Source organism: Ursus arctos, unplaced genomic scaffold (assembly GCF_023065955.2).
Source record: "Ursus arctos isolate Adak ecotype North America unplaced genomic scaffold, UrsArc2.0 scaffold_18, whole genome shotgun sequence".
NCBI lineage: Eukaryota > Metazoa > Chordata > Mammalia > Carnivora > Ursidae > Ursus > Ursus arctos.
Genome location: NW_026622852.1, coordinates 14,701,136 through 14,717,599, shown reverse-complemented (window position 1 = coordinate 14,717,599; position 16,464 = coordinate 14,701,136). Strand labels below are relative to the sequence as shown.

General features: G+C 43.4%; 1 protein-coding gene across 5 annotated transcripts in view; it reads right to left on the bottom strand.

Annotated features, from left to right (window-relative positions):
• Window positions 1-2,184: 2,184 nt before the first annotated feature.
• The window catches only part of FOCAD (focadhesin), a 297,831-nt gene continuing 283,551 nt past the window's right edge, over window positions 2,185-16,464 (bottom strand). For all 5 annotated transcript variants that reach the window (XM_026506454.4, XM_048223032.2, XM_044386894.3 and 2 more), the window contains 4 exons: window positions 15,761-15,858; window positions 6,566-6,817; window positions 4,550-4,625; window positions 2,185-2,572 (listed from right to left, as the gene is read on the bottom strand). In XM_026506454.4, coding sequence (XP_026362239.2) covers window positions 2,499-2,572; window positions 4,550-4,625; window positions 6,566-6,817; window positions 15,761-15,858 — 500 coding nt within the window. In that variant the 3' untranslated portion in view covers window positions 2,185-2,498. The remainder of the gene's footprint in view (window positions 2,573-4,549; window positions 4,626-6,565; window positions 6,818-15,760; window positions 15,859-16,464) is intronic.

Sequence of the window (16,464 nt, the reverse complement as noted above, 5' to 3'; positions counted from 1 at the left end):
TAGAGGTAACCAAGGATAGGAAAATCCTACAAATCTGAAGCTCAGGACCCCTGAAAACAAAAACAGGAGAGGGGTTGGCCTGGGAAGAAAGGATACTGATGTATTTGAGAGCCTCCATTTTGTACCCTTCTGTTTTCTTGTCAAGGGCAGGAGCAAGGACAGAGTTTGAGAAGAAACCAGGCGGAGAAGAGAAAGGCAGGCTGGGCTCCTCAGAGCCCACTTCCCCTTCACTGTTCTCTCCCCCCACCCCCGTTTGCAAGCTGCCCCAGGAATTTAAAGTCCTTCAACCCACCAAGACCTGTTCCTTTTCACTACAACTCCTCGACTTCCCAGTTCCCGCAGCTTAGAACACGAGGCGGTGTCCTTTTTTGATTTTTGGTTTTGTAGTGGACATACCATGTTCTGTTAGTCTCGGGTGTCAGTACAGATGTCTGACAACTCTATGCATTTCGCGACGTGTGCCACGGTGAGTGTAGGCACCATCTGTCGCCACCATTATTTCAATATTATTGACGATAGTCCCCGTGCTTCAGGGTTATTTCTTTTATCTGATGACAGCAAACCATATGAAGCATGCAAGAGGCTTCATCCTTCATAGTTTTCCTCTTAAAACGCGCGCTAATGCCCCGATGCAGCAGGAAGATCACTGGATGTGGGGTTAAGGCTTCGGTGTTCTACGTAGCTCTGCCTCTTATTAGATGTATCTTCTCCATTTTAAAATAGAAAACGCTTCTTCACGGTCTTGTTGTAGGAGTGAAATTAGATAATGAGAAAGTTCTAGTGAACTTACTGTCTGGCACCTAACAATAAATGTTAGATGAATTGCGATCACTAATTGGTCGGAAGGAAAACAAAGCGTATGCAGTGGGAAGGAAAGAGAAGCCGGCTTCTCCCAGAACATGCTCGCTGCTAATTCATTTCCCTCCAGCCCGGCCTCCGAGGAGGTAATAAAAATGAAATGCTGGCACTGCAGGTGAATACACCCTGAAAGCTCGCCCTCCCGTCCCCTTTTCTGCAAGCATCTCGGCGCCGTACTGACGTTCAGCAAAAGAAAGAACAGAGTGTGAAGTACACAGTGAACCACAAATATCTGAAACCCGGAATCCTAAATCCATATATTCGGAAAATAAAACTAGGAGAGCTATTTTTAACCTAAGTGGTAGGTGGGTTCACTTAATGACAACATGAATGTACATGTCACACGGGAATAATGCTAAAGGCTCTACGGTGCTTTTAAGTACCAGGCACTGCTATGGCCTCGGAAACACAAAGGTGTATTATTCGGGTGGCACACCCTCTCTCCCCAGAGACTCTATCTGTCTGTCTCCATCAGTACGTTCACATGGTTGGTTCAAGCCAGCATGAAGGAAAAGCAAGCAGCAAACAGATCAAATGCTGGCTGATTCTCAAGCCCTTGAATAAACTATCCTTCAGGACACGGTCGTGTAACTTCATTTACTTGTCATTAGGCCACCAGTCACCCTGCTTAGGACAGAGATGTGTACTTATAAAACACACTGTTCTTTCAAGGAGATATTTGCCCAGCATTCCATTACCTTTCTCCCGGAGGAAAGCCGGTTCAGGTAGGACCCAGGCCTGGTCCATTAGAAGTACCCCAACTCTCAAGGCCTGCAGAGTTGTTCAGGGACTCTCATGTGACCCAAGCAGAACCAGAGTCCTCTCCATGTTGCTTCTGCCGCACCCACGAGCAAAGACACCTTTCCTTCCCTTTGAAGTTGCCGGTCGCCATCTTACCAACTACATTGCGTGATCCCATCTACGCCACAATGGCATTGTTTGACTCACTGGGTGCAGCTGACTGACCTGATCAGATCTACTCCTGAACTTCTTGGTTTGTGACCTAACATTCTCTTCCTTGGTTGAAGCTATTTTGAATTGAGAAACTTTCAACTGCATTCAAGAGACCCAAGCATACGAAAAGTATAGCCACCAAGAATGAATCTGATTCAGCTAACGTTCGACACACACCAGGCTAATTTTTTAAGTGTGGACAGAAGTTCCAAGACAGTGTTTTATCAGTAAAAATAAGAAAACACTGAGTCAGAGAATATCCTCTAGAAACTTCATGGGAAATCGATCAGGGTGCCGATGTCACCACTATAGTTTGGCTTTGCCAGCAAAACCTTCCCCGTGCCTTAAAACAAAGAAGTCACGTGCACAAAATTCACAAGATTATTTTACTAGAATTTACGGGGAGAAGATAATGTAGTCAACTCTTCACAAAGAAAATCTTCAGGTTGAACTCTAGCCAAATAAAAGAAAATTCAAGTTCTGGTTTCAGTTCCAACTGGCCTGGGCCCCAAAGCAATGCCCCCTTCTCTTGGCACGCACCGGTCAGGCATTCTGCGTCCACCTTTTCATGCCCCCCGACCCTCTGCATCGTAGCTCAGCGCTCCCAGGCACGAATTCTGAAAACCTTCTTCCATTTCTATGGTTTTCCACATCCAGCTGAGGATGCTGCTGGCCACCCCAATGCTTCACCAACCGTACGCTCTGGTCCACACAGCTTTCTTCTTAAACTCGGGGAGAACTCTCAAGGACAGCAGGGTGGCTAAGGGGACAAAAAAAAAAGTAAAGTGCACTGTTGCATTTGGTGAAACTGCATTTGAAAAGGTCATTTAGATGGAAAACGTGTCCGAACAGACCTTGGCTGCTTCTTACTGGGCTCATCTTCAAGACTAAGAATTCCCATCAAGCCTTAGGCAGAATTTGAATGGTACGACACGATTAATAAAATCTGGGGGAAAGGGTTTCTTTGCTGTTAAGTTCTTCTGCAATCAGTTCACAGGAAACTCTGCAGAGTTTAACAAACGCTGACTTCTGGGTGCTGGTTTTTTTCCTTCATCCCGGTGATGATCGCCTAGGTGTGTCCCTTTGTAAAAAAGCTACTTACCGATTTCTGTGTTTTTTCTACATGAATATGATTTTTCCATTAGATGTTTAGTTAAAAGGTAAGGAAGAAAAATAAAAACTGATCCTGCAAAGAAGTTAGGTCCTCGTTGCTCGATGGAGCAGGCGTGACTGTGCGACTCTGTGTTCCATGGCATGCTCACAAGTCCACACCTTTTCTTATTCATCACGGGTCCCTCGGGGGTCAATTTAAAGTAGGGCAGCTCTGTGTAATGCCTCTAGGTCACTTATTACAGATGTTATTTTAGGATATTAATATAAATATATTGAGATGTTAGTTAAAATATAATAGGGAGGAAATGTAGGTGAGCCAATTACACCATTCTTGTGTGTGACTCTAATAAGCCCTTGACGATCTAATCAAGTGAACGTGTACTTCCTTGACCCAAATAACTATTTTCCTTATCAGTATCAAGTTGTTTGCTATCTTCATGACCTAAAACGGTGTCTGTTTGCAGCAACCAATGGTGTTGTAGGTCCATGGCCATTAAAAAGGAGCTCACGCTCCCTGAGACAAACAAATGAAGGAAATGCTAGCAAGTCTCAAGGGACGGATCGAGTAGCATATGTCAGACCACGGTGCGCATGCCCAGCGAAGCTCTGCGCTTGGTCTCAATCCACTTCCCAAACACGCCCTTCGCGTATGTGGGGGGCGGTGGTAGGGAGAGCGATCAGAACCAACCGATCAGGGAATTCCTACTTGTTTGGCAACCAACAAATTATACTGTAATTAGAATAAAATATGGTCATCCTAAGACTCCAGGCTGGCCAGATAAATCATCGCAAGTGTAGGCCAGGAAGTGATTTTCCCGAGCTGAGACTTCCCAGTGCATTACCTTACAGCATGTCAGGGGCCATCTCAACGGCAGCCATGCGTGGACCAGACCCCCAAGTCCCAAGATACAGATGACAGTACAAGCTGTCTCAGGCCACAGGACCAACGCCCAAAAGACTTCTCAGTTCGGAATAAAGTAACGTACATCATTCTCACAGAAAGATATTCTATGTGTGTGGTTCCTACAGTCATAGTTCAACAAATCTATAGAGAAGTATAAAAAACACAAACTATTCAAACGCCCGAAAGCATGGGAAGTGTCCAATCCTCTCGGCAAAATGCTATGCAGCTATTACAAATGTTATGAAGAAGCCAATATAGGAATAGGTTAAAATGCTTTAAACGTAACTTTTAAATAAAAAAGGCAGTGCTCAAAGTGTCTGTGTGTATTTTTTCAGTTGCTCAATGGTTACAAATATGTTCGAACAACACTCACACGCAGAGAGGGCAAAAACTTCTTAGGGAAAAAATATCAAAACTGCCACCGGGCAATGGGACTCTGGATTCCCTTTGCTCTTTCCTAAATTTTCTAAAATTTCATTAAAGTGAAAGTTTGCCATCATAATAAAACATTTAAAAGCTATTTAAATAAAAGTTACATTTAAAGGCATGGAACTCTTTTTAAATCTACTTTCTACTTCGAAATGCCGCACAGTGACAAGTCCAGATTACTTCTCTACACGGACTTCAGATGAGCCCTTTCAGGAGCCGATATTCACGAGAATGCCGTTTCTGTAGCAAAGACAGCCGCGGGCGGCTGGGCACGTAGTACTGAAGTCATACCTTTTAAAAGATCCCTGGATTTTGCCGAGAGGCCTTCTTTAGGGCTTTCCATGATGCCAAGGAGCCAGTCAATGAACTACGGTGAAAAGGAAGAGCAGGGTCAGTGAAGACAGTCCGACTATTGGTGAGAGCGCGGTCGGGCCCTTGGGCCTGCAGACATGCACTCTGCAGGGCTCGCCGACTGGAGATGAGAAGGGGACCAGGCCTAAGAGATGGGGAAGCTGGACACAGCTCCCATTTAGGCCAATGAGCCAGCAAAGTCAAAACTCCTTTCCCAGTGAAATACCCTGAGACCTGCTATAGACTTCAGCGGCAAGGTAGACATGGGCCCAGTGGGCCTCCAGTGTGCCATGAGCTTCCTCTCTCATCCCTCTGAGGGCACCCGAGAGGTTAAGAACCTTGCCCGAGTCCACTCCCGGTGAAAGGCAGAGTCCAGATTTCAACCCAGTTCAGAGCCTCGTGCTGCTTTGAATCCTGCTGCCTGACGCTGCACGCGTCGAGGCCCAGGCTCGTACGGTAGGAGGTAAATAGGGAAACACATCAGACGTAAGCCCGTTTCTAAATCAGATATTCCGTAGATGAGAACAATTTGTGCCTAAATGGAATTGAAACAGGAAGTTGAAATGCAGGAGAAAGGCATAAAATAATTTATTAGGCAGAGCCAAGTGTGTTAACTGCAAATAAATCCCACAAATGAGGTAGAAAGTAGAAACTCAGACGACTCAGGAGTTTGATCTCCCAGGGTACAGCCAAAATTGTTTCTGAATTAGGTAGAGGATAATTTCATTAATGACTGAATGTTGCCAATCCCGACTAAAACACGTATATTAGTCATAGGTACCAGGTAGCTTAACTTTGGACATAGAAACTGGCTTGCAAGAAAGAGTCAGACGAAAGAAAATACTCCTAATTCTCTGTTTTGATTAAATTTTTTAAAAAAATTTCTTTTTCTCAAATTTGTTTTATGATAGCCGACTGGTAAGTAAATAAATACGTAACAGACACAGGATGACTGCACTGTGGCCCAAAGTGATCACGGTGTCCTAGGCCAGAAAAAACACAAGGGGATACCACATCTGAATTGATTTTGATTTAAAATGAAACAGGAAACACCACATTTGGGATAATACGAATGCTTACGAAAACCAAGCCTCTTAACTGACATGCTCAGTGGAGCTGTGCGATGGCTAACCTGTGGGTCCATAGTTCAGAAATATTTGTAAAGAATAATGTTCAGATTTTCACAAAAAGCCACAAAAAGTTCGCTTTAAGCTTTCAAACTCATAAAAATCCAGTTTTCATTAAATGGGATTCAAAAAAGACTCTTTCAATCAAGTGTCTTAAAGGCTGCTCAGAGCCACGGAACGAGAAGTGGAGGAAGCACGGTATTTCCGCAAGCTCCGCACGGCGGCCAGGGGCCTGCGGAAGCTCAACATTAAAAACGAAAAGGTGCTTCCTACAGTCTGGATTTTCCTGAGGGCTAGGGTGACGACCTTCACAAATTTCCCCACGTCATCGAGCTCAGGCCAGGAGCAGGACGGGCCCCGGAATGTGGCTGCAGGACCGAACAAGCGATGTGCATGCTCCCGACGCCCGTTCCCCGCCCCCCGTGACAGATCGTCCCCACCCTTGCTCAGCACCGCTGTCATCTCCCGGTCCTACGATCCCTGCAGCCCTGAACCTGCCTTCCCATCTGTCCTCACGCGGACATTCTGAGCACTCACAGCCTCACTCCTCCTTTCAGCCCCAGGATCAAGAACACATCGAGGGCAAGTATAAGCTCTTCTTCCCGCCTCACCTCCCACTGGAAGCGAGTTGCTGCTATTGTCACTGTTGCTTCTGGCCAGCAGTCAGCCTCAGTCTCTGAGGGTCTGCATCTGGCCGCGCTTCGGGGCTGAGGATGAAAGCCCGCGGGGGGACTGCGGTTTCACTGAACTGCCGACCTCAATTCTACGGCAGAAATTGCCCAAGAGAAGATGGCCACCTGCCCTGACAGCAGGGGGCTGCCAACCTCACCTTCTGGGTCTGTTCCTTCCATGGCTCTTTTTGCAGCAGAAGGGGCATGCTACCGGGAAGCAGAGTGAGAGCCTCCTGCAGAGTGACCCTGTGCACTGGACTCCTGCCAAGGAAGCTTGAAGCTGACCCCGCTGGGCCACCTTCCCGATGCCATGGCAACCAGCTGGCGCTGAGGCCAAGGAGGAGAGGCGCGGCGTGGTCTGCCCATGTCACCACTGCGGCTGCAAACAGCAGCAACAAGAAGTCCAAAGCCTACAAAGGAAATAGAAACGAAGTGAGGTCCCATGCTCCAACAATTCGGAGTAACACACGTTCACGCACACAGCCCCTGTCGGGGTGATGCAATGTCACCTTCCCCTTCACCCCAGAAGACAAACTGGACTCAGCAGCAAACTCTGTTCCCACACTTAATGAACAGACATTTCAGGGCTCCAGAAGGTTTTAGGGATCCTCTCTTGCAAGCCAGAAGGCCCAACAGTTTCACTGTTATTGCTTTAAGAATGCAGGAGAAACCTTATTTCACCCCTAATCCTACTGAGATTCCTGCTTCGGTGTTTCCGAAGGACTGAAGAGCTCGTTAGGAGTGATATGGAACGGATGTTCAGAGTTACTGTTATGTGGCCAAAACGGATTTTTAAAAAGAGGTATAGTCTGATTCTACTTTTGAACAATGACAAACGACCCTCCCCATGCATTTTATTTTTCTGTGCTCATTATTTCATCTAAATATTTGAGTGGCAAAGACTTGATTTTGTTCCATTAATGCAGAAACGTAAGCATGAAGACAAACTAAAAACAAGCGTTCTTGGAATAAGGGAGTCAGTCACAACAAATCATTAGGCTTTTTTTTTAAAACAATTTTTTTCAGTGTGTTCAGCCGCGAACTGAAATAGACCCACCAGAGTTTGGCTCCTGACCTATATCTATAATTTCCAAGGATCTGTTTAGATTTTAATTCCAGTGTATTGTTAGTTTCAGGTGTATAATATAGTGATTCAACAATTCCATGTATCACCCAGTGCTCATCGAGCTAAGTGTGCTCTTAATTTACCCCATCGTCTATTTCACCCATCCCTCCCCGCCTCCCCTCTGGTCACCATCTGTTTGTCGTTTACAGTTAAGAGTCTGGGGTTTTTTTTTGGTTTGTCTCCCTGACCCCCCCCCCCCCCGTGTTTGTTTTGTTTCTTAAATTCCTCATAGGAGTGAAATCATATGGTATTTGTCTTTCTCTGACTGGCTTATTTTGCTTGGCACTATCTTCTCTAGCTCCATCCATGTCATTGTAAATGGCAAGATTTCATTCTTTTTTATGGCTGAATAATATCTCCGTGTGTGCGTGTGTGTGTGTGTGTGTGTGTGTGTGTGTGTGTATCTCACCTCTTCTTTTTCCATTCACCTATCAATGGACACCTGTGTTGCTTCCATACTTAGGCTATTGTTGATAATGCTGCTTTGAACATAGGACTGCATATATTCCTTTGAATTAGTGTTTTTGTAAATCTTTGGGTAAATACTCAGTGATGCGATTACTGGATCATAGGGCAGTTCTATTTTTAATTTTTTGAGGATACTTCATACCTTCCTCCACAGTGGCTACACCAGTTTGCTTTACCACCAACAGTGCATGAGGGGTCCTTTTTCTTCACATCCTCACCAACATTTGTTGTTTCTTGAGTTTTTGACTTCAGCCCTTCTGACAGGTGTGAGGTGGTATCACACGGTGGGTCTGATTTGTATTGCCCTGATGAGGGGTGATGTCGAGAATTTTTTCATGTGTCTGTTGGCCACCCATATGTCTTCCTTGGAGAAGTGTCGGTTCATGTTTTCTGTCCATTTTTTTAATTGGATTGTTTGGGGGGTTTTTTGGTGTTGAGTTGTAGAAGTTCTTTATATATTTTGGACACGAACCTTTTATCAGATATGCCATTTGCAAGTATGTTCTCCCATTCAGTAGGTTGTCCATTAGTTTTGTTGACTGTTTCCTTTGCTGTGCAGAAGCTTTTTTTTGATACAGTCCCAATAGTTTACTTCTGCTTTTGTTTCCCTTGCCTCAGGAGACATATAGAGGAAGATGATGCTATGGCTGATGTGAGAGAAATTACTTTTCCAGGATTTCAATGGTTTCAGGTCTCACATTTAGGTCCTTAATCCATTTTTAAGTTTATTTTTGTGTTTCGTTTAAGAAAGTGGACCATTTTCATTCTTTTGCATGTTGTTGTCCAGTTTTCCCAATATAATTTGTTGAAGAGACTGTCTTTTTCCCATTGCATATTCTTGCCTCCTTTGTTGCAGACTAATTGACCATATAATTGTGGGTTTATTTCTGGGCTTTCTACTGTGTTCCATTGATCTATGTGCCTATTTTGATGCCAATACCATACTGTTTTGTAATGACAGCTTTGTAATATAACTTGAAGCCTGAAATTGTGATACCTCCAGTTTTGTTTTTCTTTTCCAAGACTGCTTTGGGTATTCAGGGTCTTTTGTGGTTCCAAACAAAGTTTAGGATTTGTTTGTTCTAGTTCTGTAAAAACTGCTGTTGGTATTACGATAGGGAGTGCGTTAAATCTGTAGACTGCTTTGGGTAGTATAGACATTTTAACAATATTTGTTCTTCTAAACCATGAGCACAGACTTTCCATTTCTTTTGTGTCATCTTCATTTTCTTTCATCAGTGTTTTATAGTTTTCTGCATACAAGTCTTTCATCTCTTTGGTTAAGTTTATTCCTAGGTATTTTATTATGTTTGGTGAAATTGCAAATGGGACTGTTTCTTAATTTCTCTTTCTGCTGCTTCATTATTAGTTTATAGGAAGGCAACGGATTTCTGTACACTGATTTTGTATCCTGCAACCTTACCGAATTCAAGTATTAATAGCAGTTTTTTGGAGGAGTCTTTTCTCTATACAGTATCACGTCATCTGCAAAGACCGTTAAGTTTTACTTCTTTCTTACCAATTTGGATGCCTTTTCTCTCTGTCATCTGACTGCTGTGGCTAGGACTTCCAGTACTATGTTGAATAAAAGTGGTGAGAGTGGACAACCTCGTCTTATTCCTGACCTTAGGGGAAAAGCTCTCCGTTTTCCCCCACTGAGTATGGTGTTAGCTGTGGGTTTTTTACATGTGGCTTTATTATGTCGAGGTATGTTTCCTCTAAACCCATCTCGCTGAGAGTTTTTATCATGAATGGGTGTTGTATTTTGCCAAATGATTTTTCTGTATCTACTGAAAGGATCATATGGTTTTTATCTTTTCTCTTACTGATGTATCCTGTTGTTTGACTTGCAAGTATTAAACCACCCTTGTGTCCCACTTCATTGTGGTGAATGGATTTTTTTTTTTTTAAGATTTTATTTATTCATTCGACACAGAGAGAGACAGCCAGCGAGAGAGGGAACACAAGCAGGGGGAGTGGGAGAGGAAGAAGCAGGCTCCCAGCGGAGGAGCCTGATGTGGGGCTTGATCCCAGAACTCTGGGATCACGCCCTGAGCCAAAGGCAGATGCTTAACGACTGAGCCACCCAGGCGCCCCTGTGGTGAATGATTTTTTAAACGTATTGTTGGATTTGGTTTGCTAATATTTTTGTTGAGGATCTTTACATGTATGTTTATCAGACAGACTGGCCTATAGTCTTTTGTGGTGTCTCTTCTCTGGTTTTGGCATCAGGATAACGCTAGTCTCATAGAATGAATGTGGAAGTTTTCCTCCTCCTTCTATTTTTTGAAAAAGTTTGAGAAGAATAGGTATTAAGTCTTCTTTAAATGTTTGGTAGAATTCGCCTGTGAAGCCATCTGGTCCTGGACTTTGGTCTGTTGGGAATTTTCTGATTACTGATTCAATTTCATTGTTGGTAATCGGTCTGTTCAAATTTTCTATTTCTTCCTCATTCAGCTTTGGGAGGGTATATGTTTCTAGACTTTATCCATTTCATCTAGGTTGGCCAATACATTGGCATATAATTTTGCATAATATTCTCTTCTAATCCTTTGTATTTTTGTGCTGTTGTTTATTTCTCCTCTTTCATTTGTGATTTTATGAGTCCTTTTTTTTTTTTTTTTTTGATGAGTCTGGCTCAAGGTTCATCAATTTTGTTGATCTTTTCAAGCAACAGCTCCTGGTTTCATTGATCTGTTCTATTGTTTTTTTAGTTTCTATATCATTTATTTCTGCTCTAATCTTTATTATTTCCTCCTCCCTTCTACTGGTTTAGGATTTTGTTTGTTCTTCTTTTTCTAGTTCCTTTAGGTGTAAGGCCAGGTTGTTTGAGATTCTTCTTGAGGTAGGCCTGTATCACTACAAACCTCCCTGGGTGATGTCCAGTTTCCATAGTGTTGTGGTTAGAAAAGCTGCATGGTATGACTTCAGGTTTTTTGCATTTATTGAGACTTGTTTTGCAAACTTTTGTGATCTGTTCTGGAGATGTTCCATGTGCACTTGAAAAGAATGTGTATTCTGCTGTTTTAGGATGGAATGTTCTGAGTATGTCTGTTAAATTCACCTGGTCCAGTGTGTCATTCAAAGCCTTTGTTTCCTTGTTGATTTTTCTGTTTGGATGATCTGTCCATCAATGCCAAGTGGGGTGATGTTAAAGTCCCCTACTCTTATTGTATTACTATCGGTTATTTCCTTTATGTTTATTATTAACTCTTTTATGTATTTGAGTGCTCCCATGGTGAGTGCATAGTTACAATTGATATATCTTCTTGCTGGATTGTACCCTTTATGATTATATAGTGTCCTTCTTTGTCTCTTGTTATAGTCTTCCTTTTAAAGTCTATTTTGTCCTGGGGGCGCCTGGGTGGTGCAGTCGTTAAGCGTCTGCCTTCGGCTCAGGGTGTGATCCCGGCATTTTGGGATTGAGCCCCACATCAGGCTCCTCCGCTAGGAGCCTGCTTCTCCTCTCCCACTCCCCCTGCTTGTGTTCCCTCTCTCACTGGCTGTCTCTGTCAAATAAATAAAATCTTAAAAAAAAAATTAAAGTCTATTTTGTCCAATATAAGTACTGTTACCCCAGTTTTCTTTTCATCTCCATTTGCATGAGAAATGCTTCTCCATCCCCTCACTTTCAATCTGCAGGTGTCTTTAGGTCTGAAATGAGTCTTTTGTAGGCAGCATATAGATGGGTCTTGGGGTGTTTTTTTTTGTTTGTTTGTTTGTTTTACCTATTCTGTCCTCCCATGTCTTTTGATTAGAGCATTTAGTCCATTCACATTCAAAATAATTACTGATATGTATGTATTTATTGCCATTTGTCACTTGTTTTATGGTTGTTCTTGTAGTTCTTCTCTGTACCTTTCTTCCCTTGCTCTCTTCTCTCACCATAAGTTGGTTTTCTTCAGTGCTATACTTGGAATCCTTTCTCTTTACTTTTTGTGTATCTATTACTGGTTTTTGATTTGTGGTTACCGTCAGGGCTGTATGTAACATCTTCTGCATATAGCAGTCTCTATTAAGTTAATGGTCACTTAAGTTTGAACCCATTCTTTACTCCTCTCCCTGTCACATTTTAGGTATATGGTGTCATACTTTATATTCTTTTATTTTGTGAATCTCTTGCCTAATTTTTATGGATATTCTTATTTTTATTGCTCTTATGCTTCCTATTTTCTTATTCTTACTTATGGTCTTTCCTTTTCACTTGAAGAGTCTCCTTTAACATTTCTTATTGGGCTGGCTTAGTGGTCACGAATTCCTTTAACTTTCGTTTGTGTGGGAAACTCTCTCTCTCCTTCTATTCTGAATGATAGCCTTGCTTGTATTCTTGGCTGCAGATTTTTCCCTTTTAGCACTTTGAATATCTGCCACTCTCTTCTGGTCTGCGAAGATTCTGCTGAAAAATCTGCTGATAGCCTTATGGGATTTCCCTTGTGTGTAATGGTCTTCTTTTGTCTTGCTGCTTTTAAAATTCTCTGCCACTACTTTTTGCCATTTTGGTTACTATGTGTCTTGGTGTGGACCTCCTTGGACTCTTTATGTTGGGAGATCTTTGTGCCTCCTGGATCTGAACTGGTTTCCTTCTCCAGATTCAGGAAATTTTCAGTTATTATTTCTTCAAATAAAGTTTCTACTCACTTTTCTCTTTCTTCTTCTTCTGGGATCCCGATAAGGCAAATGTTATTACTCTTAACGAAGTGGCTGAGTTCCCTAAGTCTATCCTCATTTTACATACTTTTTTTTTTCTCTCTTCTGCTCGGCTTGATTACTTTCCATTACTCTGTCCTTCAGGTTGTTGATTCATTCTTCTGCTTCCTGTACTCGGCTACGTATTCCATCTAGTGTATTTTTAATTTCATTTATTGTGTTTTTCAACTGTGACTGATTCTTCTTTATGTCTTTGTCAAGGGTGTCACCGATGTCCTCCATTCTTTTCTCAAGTCCAGTGAGTATCTTTATAATCATTACTTTAAATTCTCTATCAGGCGTATTATTTATCTCCATTTTGCTTAGGACTCTTGTTGTGGTTTTGTCTTGTTCTTTCATTTGGGACATATTCCTCTGTCTCCTCTTTTTGTCTAACTCTCTGTGTCTGTTTCTCTGTGTTAGGAAAGTCAGCTATGTCTCCTGCTCTTAAAAGTAGTGGCCTTGTGAAGAAGAGGTCCTGTAGTGCTCTGCAGGGCACTTTCCCGTTTACCAGAATCTGGCGCTTCAGAGGTGTCTCCTATGTGTGTTGCGTGCACTCTGTTATTGTCACTTGACTGCTTTTTCCTTCAGTCCAGTCATCTGCAATGGGTCTCTTCACCTGTTGTGGGCAATGATTAGTCCCTGTGGTGTTAGCCAGTCGGGTGCTGCCCTGGGGTTGAGCTGAGTCAGACCATGTGTTCGGCAGAGATGCAGTGGCACCAAACTGCAGAGCACTTTCCCTGCATTGTCCCCTGAGAAGACTTCATTGGTGGGGAGGGCCTGAAATCAGACGAATTGTCTGTCCCCAGCCCATCGCAGGGGCCACAGTCTGACCAATGCGTGTGCTTATCTTTCTCTCTCCCCAGGGCAGGAATCACTTTGGAGTGGTGCTGGTCCCTGCCCAGGCTGCTAGCACACTGCCACGCTTATGGCTTCGGTTTGAACGGGCTTTGGCCAAGAGCATACTGGAGGAGGCAGATCCAGACATGCTGCAGAAGTGACATGGGCAGAGCCCACAAGGTTTGTGCACCAGGGAGAGGGGACGTGCTGTGCTGCCACCTCTGGGACCACAGTGGCTGGACCAATCCGCAAAGCATACAGGGATAGGGCATGCAGTTTTACCAAGGTGCACGCAGGTTTGCTGTGAAAGGAGACCTACCACCAACATTAGGCCAGCCCATGTGGATCCACAAAGAGTGGGTGGGCAGGCACACAGTTTTAGCAAGGTGTGTGCCCGTCTTCCATGAGAGGGTACTTGCCGCCATCACCACTGCCGAGTCCCCACAAAGTGCATGGTTAGCAAAATCTGAGCAGGTCTTCTGGGGGAGGGGATCCACAGCACTGGGACTGAGGCAATCCCAGCTGGAGTGGGCAAATCCCCAGAGCTGTGCTGGGGGGGTGGGGAGGCAGGGCATAGTATAAGCAAGTTAGGTAGCAAATGTGAGCACTAAACTGGTTCCTGCAGGTGGCTGCAGGTGGCCATGTCTTTATGCTGGGGGGGGGGGGCGGGGAGTGCAGGGGAGGGAAATGGCACCTACCAGCTCCTTCGTTCCTGGAGGAAACTCCCTGTGAACACTACCCCTCTGGGACAGGCTCTGAGATGAGTTAATAACTCTTCCTCCCTATGTCCCAGGCATTTTTCAAATTGCTCCTTCTGTGTTCTATCCCCACAGGCTGTTTCTTGTGCTGTCTCTTTAAGGGCAGGGACTCAGTTTCCTCTCAGTGGCCAGGTTCTCCCAGAACCCAACCTGCTGATTTTTAAAGTTGCAGGCTTTAAGTCCTGCTCATTGTAAGAACTCACAAAACTTCACCCCCTCTAGTTTTCAAAGCCAAATATTATGGAGACTCATCTTCCCCATGTGGGCTCCTCAGTGGGCTCCTTCTTCCCCTTCTTCACACCCATGATCCATTTAGCTCCCCAGTGTGTCTCTGCCCTTCCTACCCTCTTCAATGTGGTATCTTCTCTACATTTAGTTGAGGAGTTTGTTCTGCCAGCCTTCGGGTCATTTCCTGGGTTATTTACACTGATGAGAGTATTATCTAGTTGTAGTCTATGGGATGAGGTGAGCTTAGAGTTCCCCTATTCCGCCATCTTCTCAGCCTATATATCTCCACACGCATTTAAAATAATCTAAGATCCATCTATTTAGAGTTTAGACTAATCTACACTCTTATAGAAATGGTGGTAACAAGGGGCCCCCTGTGTTGTTGAATTACTGTGATTCAAATTACGCTTCTTTCTGCTTATCTGTATTTTCTAAGTTTTAAAAGATATTTGTAAGAAAACAAAGTTAACAAAAACTTAGGAGATCAGAAGAAAAAGATGACAGATTCTGCTAGTTTTAAAAAAAAGTTTAAAAAGTACTCCTTAATATCTTAAAATTCATAATCTCACCAAGTAAAATTTCAAAAATATATGCAACTCTTCAGAAAAGCTGGTCAGAATTTCAAACAACATCCCAGATTGTACAAATTCCACTCACACAGTAACCAAGATACCTGTGAAAGAATTCTACTACTAAAAAACGCACAGTGGGCAGCAGTCAAGAAAATAAGAAGAGTGGTAAAGCGCTATCTTCCTTTTATTTATCAACATTTTTCTATTTTACCCAATATCTGTGGTTGTTAACCTTTTTGGGGTCACACACACATACTCCTCTCCTGCACATTCAGTATTGGCGCAAACCCGTATTACCTGCATACACTTCAGGGACCTCTTCAAACCAGACATTTGAAGACATTCTCTGGGCCAGTGTGAAGGCCAGAGCCTTGTACCTCATCTCCTTTGTGGGGTCAAGCCCACGTACACAGAACCCTGGATTCCCTCATCAGCTAGTGTCCTTTTTGTGCTGCCTATCGAGGAACTTACTCTGTTGAAAATATTTTTCTAAGGGCAGCCGTGGGGGTCTCCAGGAGCCAGGCAAGAACATCCCTTTCCCTGTGACAGCAGAGAGTTCTCACCAGTGTTGCCCAAAAGTAAAAGGAAGGGGGGGGGGAATAGGCAAGCAGCAACCTTTTGGTCTTTTGGGAGCACAAACGTACGGGAGCCACAGGTGACTCCTCTAGATTGTACCTCATCGAGAGTCACGTTCTGAACAGATGTTGACTGGTACGCGATATTCCTGATATAACCCATCAGTTCCAAGAGCCATTCCATTCTCTTCAACACGCCTGAAACAAAAAGCGGTATTTTCTTACCAGACCGTGGTTTTCCTATGAACTTACAACAGATCAGTACTAGCCGCCATCACTAACGCGGAACACCTGGGAGGATTCCACGAAACCGTTTCAAATCCTCTTGCAACACCTGAGACCTGTGCTTCTGCAGGACAGAGTTCTTTGACACTATTCACACATCAGCTGACTGTAGTTTTGTCTTTATTTGCAAAAGGTAATTTATTCTTCAAAACGATGCACCCGCTAGTGATAAAATGCACTTATCGGAGTTTCTCTCTCAACACTAAACACACTAGCAGAAATCTGGCACGCCAGCTAGCCAGTGATGTTGAATCCTGGATAATTAGTTGTTTTTACGGTCTTCCTTTACTTAAATGTTCCCGTTTTATGGGAAAATCAGAGAGAAAACCTATCCCAAAGACATAAGAAGAAAAATAAAAACCAGCCATTATACAGTAACCGGAGAACAAACATCAGCATAAATACTGATTCTTCCTTTTTTTTTTTTTTTTTTTTTTTTTTTTTAAATGAGGACTCCCAGCACAGTAAAGCTCATTTGGGAAGGCTGTCAAATTTTAGTGAGTCAGAGGAAAACAGGAA